We start from the raw sequence: 8422 nt of genomic DNA, 5'->3' as shown, positions 1-8422 counted from the left end.
ATAACACAGGCCCATGAATTGAATTTGCATGAGTTTATGAGCAGGAAAAAATGAAGGGACTAGAGTGGGGACAGAAAGCCTAAATGGTCTGACTAGATTTAAGAACCCGAGAAGAACCTCCCCAAATTCTTCTAGGCTTTCTTTTCTTCCTCTGGTGCTGTATGCAGGTACCTCAGTTAGTGTGGACAAAGCACTGTTGAAATCATAGCTGTTAGTCTGAATTGACAGTTTAAAATCATTATAAGGTAAATTAGCTCTCTATGTTTTGAGCAGGGTCTGGTGTCATGTTTTTACGGTATTGCCTTAGGTCTCTATATAGAAGTCTCTGCTCTTGTCCTCATCCTTTCCTCTTCCTCCCTCCTGCTGTCCTTGCCCTTGCCCTTCCCCTTTCTGAAAAAACTCCAATTGGAGGAACAATAATAAGTCACACAAAACTATCTTTTTTGGGCTTCCTTAATTCCTTTTCACTGAAGGGATACCTGACTTGGAATTGCATGGTGTGTGAGGATAAGCAAATACTATATTAAGGTAATAAAAAATTCTAGGTTGAAGGTTCTGGAAGAAAACAGAACATGTCTTCAAATCTGGTAATCTAGCAACTTTATGGAAGTGCAATAACAGTTGCCATAACTGTATTCAGAAACCGAGAGTTGTCATGAGGCTGGATAAGGTTGTCAATGGACTTTAGCACTGGATTCTTGTTTGTAGTTACCTCTCATGATAGACAGAGGATTTTGTTGGAAATCAAAATCACCTATGACTCTATAGAAATGGAGGCAGAGCTTGTTCTCTAACAAATATGTTACAATTCCAGTGGGAAACACCATCTAGAGAGAGTAGATCACTTGACTTGTTCCACTAATTACGTCTTTTCTCTACACGGTGAGAAGATGTCCTGTTAGTGTCAAATGTACCAATAAATTGTAGGGGACGTAAAGTCCTTATATAATAAGGAAAAACAGCTCCTCATAAGGCGGTGAGACAAAGAGGGTTTATTTCAAAATCTGCGTTGTTTTATCTTTTAACACCATGTGACTTCTTTAGCCAATGAGGTTACCTATGTTGGCGCATACTCCCCTGGGCTTCTCTGCCCTGGCACGTCCCTTGTGCCTTAGACACACCTCCCACAGCACCCCTCTCTTAATTATCTAAAGAAGTCACGAAAACAGTGCAAAACAGTGCAAACAGTACACTGTAAATTACCAAGGCTCACAATGACCCAGCACATCGCTTGCTTGGCCTCTTATACTTCTATTGTAAACTTTTTAAAACTTTCTTATATTCCTATAGGGTAGTGCAACTTGGAGAAATAACTTTATTAACTTAGGGGACTTAGCCCAACCGTGTATAAAACTAAAACTTTTATTAACCTGAGGGTTTTTAAATAACTGGGGATTTCAAACTTTATTTAAGAAACAGGGTAAGCTTAGCAAGACTAAATTCTTTTAAAGTGACTTTGTGGTGGAGGTAACATGGTTTTGTGAGGTGTTTTGTGTTTTAGTATCTTCCAGTCACACAACTCTTTTATTCATTCACTCTTCTCATTCACTGATGACCGTCATTCACTCACTCTCATACATGCACAGATATTTTGCAGACTGCTTGTTACCACATTGGTCATTCCTTAATATAAACTTGAAACATAAACATAACTCTTTTTAAACTTCTGCGTTATCTGGTTCCTGCTGCTGTGATTGTGTACCTATATAGGATTTTACACACCTGGAGGGAATCCACTTCAGTTCTTTTCCTGTAGCTACGCAGGCATAACCTCTCCTCCAGGTCATAAGGTCTAAAGGTCCTGCCCATTGTCCCGAAATCAAATCCTTTACCATGACTAGTGGCTTGGGAGAGGCAAATGCCTGAGATTTGTGCTGCTTCTCATATCTGCTTCTTTCAGCACTGTCACAATTTAAAAAATTGATAACATATGTGGCTTTCCACAGACGTTCTTGTGGACTATACAGATTCTCCCCCTTTTTTTGTCTAGCTAACATTTCTTTCAGTGTGCGGTGTGCCCTTTCTACAATTGCCTGTCCGGTAGGTGAGTGTGGGATTCCTGTGACATGTGAAATTCCCCACTCTGACAGGAAATTTCTTACCTTTTCTGAGATGTATGCTGGTCCGTTATCGGTTTTCATTTGTTTTGGGGTACCAAGGGTAGCAAAACAACTGAGCCAGTGTCTCACTACATCCTTGGCTTGCTCACCTTTGTGTGATGTAGCAGTTATGTATTGTGAATGTGTGTCTACAGTTACATGTACATATCTTAATGTGCCAAATTCGGAGATGTGTGTGATATCTGTTTGCCAGATCTCATTTGCCATTAACCTTCTGGGGTTAACGCCTTCCTGAGATGGCATGGGTGTGATTTTCTGACAATCTGGACAAGTCAAGATGATGTTTCGAGCCTGATTAATCATTATTTTGAATTGTCTCTTTAGAGAGTGTGTATTCTGATGAAAAAATGAATGGGACAATTTTGCTTGTTCTAGGACCCTGGGTACTGTGTTAAACATTGCTGCTTTGTCAGCCTCCTGGTTCCCGTCAGCTACTGGCCCTGGCATGTCAGTGTGAGATCTGGTGTGCATTATGTAAAAATCAAACTTTCTGTGATTGACAAGAACCCAAATAGAACGCATTTCAAACAAGAGATGAGGANATCTTGGAGAAACGAACATTCTAGACATGAGACTAACCCTGCAGCATAACAAGAATCAGTAACAATATTAACAGGTTGTTCAGAAAACTTTCCCAAGGCAATACGAATGGCAGCCAGTTCCAGAACCTGCACAGAGCATTGGTTCAAGGTCTGTACCTCTCATTCCCATTGTCCTGTATCAGGGTTTACCCAAGTCACTTCAGCCTTTTGTGTTCTTCCAGATGCATCTGTAAAGACTGTGAGGCCTTTTACTGGTTCAGTTTTGCATCTGGCAGTAGGTTTTAAAGGTAAATTACCGATTTCTGCCCACAGTCTGTGCTTAGGGAGATGAGTTTAAATATTACCACCAAAACTTGCCAAGGCAGCTTGGAATCCTGCGTCCTCAGCCAGCATCCAATCTAAATTGTCTTTCGTGGTCAGAACGTAGATGATAGCCGGATGTCTTCTATCCAGTTTCTGTAGTCATCCTCAGCCTTTAATGACAAGCTTAGCAAACATTTCATTAATCATCCATACAGTTTTAGGTGGTGTGTGGGGCAGAAAGAGCCACTCCAGAAACAGCAGCGGGTCTTTCTCAGTCTGATCCCACTGAAACAAGACTGCAAATGGCTGGTACCTGTTGGGAACTAAGGCTGGGCAGATTTGCAGTTCAGGATTTCTCCCTCTGCCCTGCCTATTTTCTATCCCCTTGGCACAAATGTCTAATGCCTGTTTTGCCTCTGCTGTCAGAGACCTGTTAGACGTTAGGTCAGAGTCCCCCTTTAGCAGCACAAACAGAGGGTGTAGCTCTTCTGTGGTTAAGCCTAGAATAGGCCTTAACCAATTAATGGCTCCCAGGAGCTTTTGCAACTCATGTAAGATTAAAGTGTCTTTTACTTCAAGCTGCAGTGGCTGTGGGGAAATTTCTTGCTGTGTAACTCTCCATCCAAGATAAGTCCAGGGCTGTGATCGCTGGATTTTCTCTGGCGCAACCTGCAACCCTGCTTCTTGGACAGCATCAGTCAGAGTAGTAACAACAATTTGCAGTGCATGTTCTGTGGCCATACTAATTAAAATATCATCCATGTATTGGTAGATTATTGCAGAGGGAAAATGATTTCTGATGGGGTGGATAGCGTTTGCCACTACTGTTTGACATATTGTAGGACTATTTTTCATCCCCTGAGGAAGGACAACCCAGGGATACCTTTGCATAGGCTGTGCATTGTTCAAGGCTGGGATGGAAAAGGTAAACCTTGGCACATCCTCGGGGTGTAGGAAGATGGTAAAAAACCAGTCCTTTAAATCAATTATTATTAGTGGCCAATTTGCTGGGCGCATAGCGGGTGAGGGCAACCCTGGTTGCAATGTTCCCATTGATTCTATGACTGCATTTACTGCCCTGAGGTCCTGTAGCATCCTCCATTTGCCACTCTTTTTGGGAATGCAAAACACAGGAGTATTCCAGGGACTGTTTGTTGGCACGATATGTCCTGCTTCTAATTGTTCTTTTACAAGCTTTTTTAAATGTTCAAGCCATTCCCTTTTCATAGGCCATTGATCTACCCAGACCGGCTGGTCACTTTTCCAGACTAGCTTGATCGGTGTTTGGGATGGCTGACCAATGGCCCCTATTGAAAAACCTGGCTGCTTCCAGGAGGAATTTGCATGACAGTGCTAAACTGCCCAAGTATGTCTCTTCCCCACAGTGAACAAGGAATTGGAGCAACAAAAGGAGCTACTTTTGCTAATTGCCCCTCTGGTCCCAAGACAGTGAGTACTTGGGCACTCTGTCTGGGTCTTTGTGTGCCTCCCACCCCCTGAATGGTTGCAGCTGGGCAAACAGTGGGTCAGTCAAGTGGCCATTCGGAGTCCTTTATGATGGAAACATCTACTCCTGAGTCCACAAGGCCTGTAAATCTGTGCCCATTAACTTGGCATGTCATGAGTGGCTGTGTGGCTGTGATGGCTGCTGCCCAGTAAACTTGTGGCTGTCCTGTGCTACCAAAGGCCCCTGAACCCCGCTCCCTCTCCCCCTCCCCCACAGGCGACGCACTGTTGAAGGGGATTAGTTGAGCGATTTTCTGTCCCTTTGGAATGAAACAGGGGGGTGAAGGGGTCCAGGTCATTATTAGAATCTCACTATGAGAATCTGAGTCTATCACTCCAGGTAGCACAAATAAACCCATTCTGGTAGTAGAGGACTTTCCAACCAGCAGTGCATGTACCCCTGGGCTAAGGGGACCCCAACGCGCAGTCGGGATTAGCACTACCTCTGTGGAAGTTATGAAGACTGAGTCCCTGTTGGATAAGTCCAGCCCAGCGCTGGCTGAGGTGGAGGGGTACAAAACGCTGGCTGATGTGGGGGGGCACAAATTGCCAGTCTGTTCCCCTGTGTCTCATGTGTTTGCTGTATCGGGGCATGTGACAGCGCCCTTTGCCTCCAGTTTTTTGGCACTCTCCTTGCTTTTGGGTGCTTGCAGGGTGCCACTTCTAGGGGTTTCCTAGGGCAATCCCTTTGAAAGTGGTTGGGGGCCCCACAGATGTAACAACCATTTCTGGGTCTGGTTCCCTCCTGTGCTCTTAATTGGGCACTCAGAGCTACTGCCAATAAATCAGTCTGATGTGCCATAAAGCCAACCCCCTGACAGGCACAAACCAGTTCTGAAATGCTACATGTGTCCCTTTTGGGAAGGGTCTGTAGAACTCTTTTACAGTCAGGGTTCGCATTCTCAAAAGCCAGTTGCCTGCTAAGTATTTCTCTGGCTTCCTCGTTTTCAATCTGCCTATCTAGGGCAGATTGCAGCTGATCTAAGAATTGTGTGTATGGTTCTGTTGGGCCCTGCATTATCTTTGTAAATGATAAATTAGTATCTTTATCTGATGTGGGTAGTTTTCTCATAGCCCGCATTGCATGTTTAGCTATTACTTCATATATTTCTCTATTGTACCCAGTTTGTGAGTCTATAGAACGGTAATTACCCTCCTCGGTGAGTTGATGTGCTGTTACACCTGCCTGTGGGTCATTGGCATAAGCGGAGCAAATTTCTCTAAAATTGTTCAGCCACACATTGTACTGGGTGTTAGTGAGACATTTTTAACAGGGTTCTCCAGTCATGTGGCATGAAAATGTAGGTGTAGCTCAGTGTTTCTAAAAATGCAAGGGTGTTAGGGGAGGATACGCCAGTTTCCCTTATCAGCTGTCTCAGTTCTTTTGTTAGTTCATGCGGTAAGGGTTGGAATCGGCGGTTTTGGCGTGGGCCAATAACGACAGGGCATGCATTTATTACTTGCAAGTCCCCCACTCATAATGCCTCCTCTCTACACAAACCCCACCTATCAATCGATCCTTCCCTGTTTACTGCCTTGTCCCCTCCCGGCAGAACCATCCCGAATTCCTGCTCCTCATCCCCCCATTCCTCCCCCCCTGCAGCCCCAGTGAACCCGGTTCCCTGTGGGGGGGTGATGGTGGGTGGTGGAGGCAGCGCCGGGGTGGGGTTGCGCCCCCCATTGTGCCTGTGGGTGGGACAGGGTAGTGCTGGAGCGGGGAGGGACGGATCGGTCCCCAGTCCATGTGGCGGGCGAGATGGTGACACCCACCCCTGGGCGCATGGGCGGCGATCATCCACGGTATGGGTTGGCAAATGTGCTGGGTTAGCCCCCCTATTGGGGGTTTCAGGCGCTGCAGCGGGAATTTGCGGTGCGGTGCCTTCAGTAGGTTCCACGTGGTTTGGATGTGGCGTGGGGGGTCGTGGCGTGGCTTTTAAGTGTGGCGCAGAGCTGGCAGGGGCGGCAGGTGGGCGGGGAGCCAAGGCAGTTTCTGCTGGGCAGAAAACTGATGCAGGCTCCGCGGGGTCCAGCGGTGGCTGAGGATGTTAGAAGCGGCAGCGGCGGAGCCGCTTTACACACGTGGCCGAGCCACGGCAATCGGCAGTGTTCTTCCCTTGTTTTTACTTTTCATATATCCTTTTTAACTTTAATAAGCTCTGGTTTCTAAAATAACTAGTGTATTGTTGAAAACTTATAATTTACGAAACAAAGAAAGTGACCTAGTCTTTGGACTGAGATATTACATTCATTAAGTAATTCAGATGAAAGAATATGTATATTTGTTTTATGTTTCTCCTGTCAAACAGAAGTGCTGGCTTTTGAAGGACACAGAAAAGCTAGACTGCAACGGAGGCACCTGGCATCTGAATCACTCCCCTGAATATTCTGAAAAAGAATCACAGAATCACAAAATAATTTACATGGGAAAAAATCCTCCAAGACCATTGAGTCCAGCCTTTGACAGATGACCACCTTGTCAACTAGACCAGAGTACTGAGCGCCAGATCTAGACATTTCTTAAACAGCTTCGGAGACAGTGACTCCACCACCTCCCTAGGCAGTCCATTCCAATGCTTAACCACACTTCCAGTGAAGAAATTCGTCCTGATGTCCAACCTGAACCTCCCCCGGCACATCTTGAAATTATGTCCCCTTGTCCTGTTGCTGGTTTCCTGGGAGAAGAGGCCAACCAACCTCCTTTCAGGCAGTTGTAGAGAGCAAAAAGGTCTCTCCTGAGTCTGCTTTCCTCCAAACTAAACAAATCCAACTCCTTCAGCCATTCCTCATGTCTAGACCCTTCATCAACCTCATTGCCCTTCACTGGACGTGCTCCAGTACCTCAATGTCTTTCTTGTAGTCAAGGGCCCAAAACTGAATTCAGAATTCAAAGTGTGACCTCATTAGTCCCCAGTACAGGGGGACTATCACTGTCCTAGTCCTGCTGGCTGTACTATTTCTGATCCATGCCAGGATGCCATTGGCCTTCTGAGCCACCTGGGCACTGCTGACTTGTGTTCAGCTGCTGTTGACCAGCACCCCTAGATCCTTTTCTGCTGGGCAGCTTTCCAGCCACTCTGCCCCCAGCCTGTAGCACTGCAAGGGGTTGTTGTGACCCAAGGGCAGGACTCAACACTTGGCCTTGTTGACCCCATTGGCCTTGGCCCCTCAATCCAGCCTGTCCAGATCCCTCTGCAGAACCTTCCTACCCTCCAGCAGATCAACACTCCCACCCAACTTATTGTCATCAGCAAAGTTACTGAGGAGCCACTTGATTCCCTCCTCCACATCACAATAAAGATGCTAAACAGGACTGACCGCGGTACTGAGCCCTGGGGAACACCACTGGTGACCAGTTGCCAGCTGGATGTGACACCGTTCATCACTACTTTCTGGGCCTGGCCATCCAGCCAGTTTTTAACCCAGAAAAGAATGCACCTGTCCAATCTGTGGGCTGTCAGCTTTTCCAGGACAGTGCCATAGGAAACAGCATCAAAGGCTTTACTGAAGTCCTCTGATACTGAGTCATACCTATATGTTGCTAACAAGTTGTATTCAGTGACTTTTCTGCTTTGACTGTGAGCTTTTCGGAGTATGTACTAGCTGGTATTGCAGAGATCACCATGTAGGTAAATCTGTGTCTGAAGTAAAGCCTGGCTTAGCTGCCTTGCTCTGTGACTGAGTCTACAGGAATAGGTTAATTCAAATTTTCACTTGAATGTCTAAACTCAATGTTCAGTCACGTGAAAATCTCTAGATTGCTTCCATTTTTACTTGCAAAACTTCAATCAGATCCTCTAAACTCCCCAGGATTTCCAGGTATCTTCTCATCCTCTACAGTTGTCCAACTTACAGATCTGGATATAACACTGTGAAAGTTAGTTTCCTCCTTTTTTTTTTTTTTTTTTTTTTTTTTTTTTTTCCAGGGATTGGGCAGCCATCACCCATCATTAG

At 45.6% G+C, this 8422-nt stretch overlaps 1 protein-coding gene across 1 annotated transcript; it reads right to left on the bottom strand.

The window, feature by feature from the left end:
* Positions 1-1658: 1658 nt before the first annotated feature.
* LOC108496140 (endogenous retrovirus group K member 25 Pol protein-like) lies at positions 1659-5543 on the bottom strand. The gene is made up of 3 exons (XM_017812568.1): positions 5301-5543; positions 3279-4288; positions 1659-2700 (listed from the first exon to the last, which is right to left on the bottom strand). The coding sequence occupies exons 1-3, from the start codon at positions 5541-5543 to the stop codon at positions 1659-1661; spliced, it is 2295 nt and encodes a 764-aa protein (XP_017668057.1).
* Between the last annotated feature and the right edge of the window lie 2879 nt (positions 5544-8422).

This window comes from Lepidothrix coronata, unplaced genomic scaffold (assembly GCF_001604755.1).
Source record: "Lepidothrix coronata isolate B3197 unplaced genomic scaffold, Lepidothrix_coronata-1.0 Scaffold37, whole genome shotgun sequence".
NCBI classification, from domain to species: Eukaryota; Metazoa; Chordata; class Aves; order Passeriformes; family Pipridae; genus Lepidothrix; species Lepidothrix coronata.
Note: the sequence above shows the minus strand (reverse complement) of the source record. Positions and strands in the feature narration are given on the sequence as shown.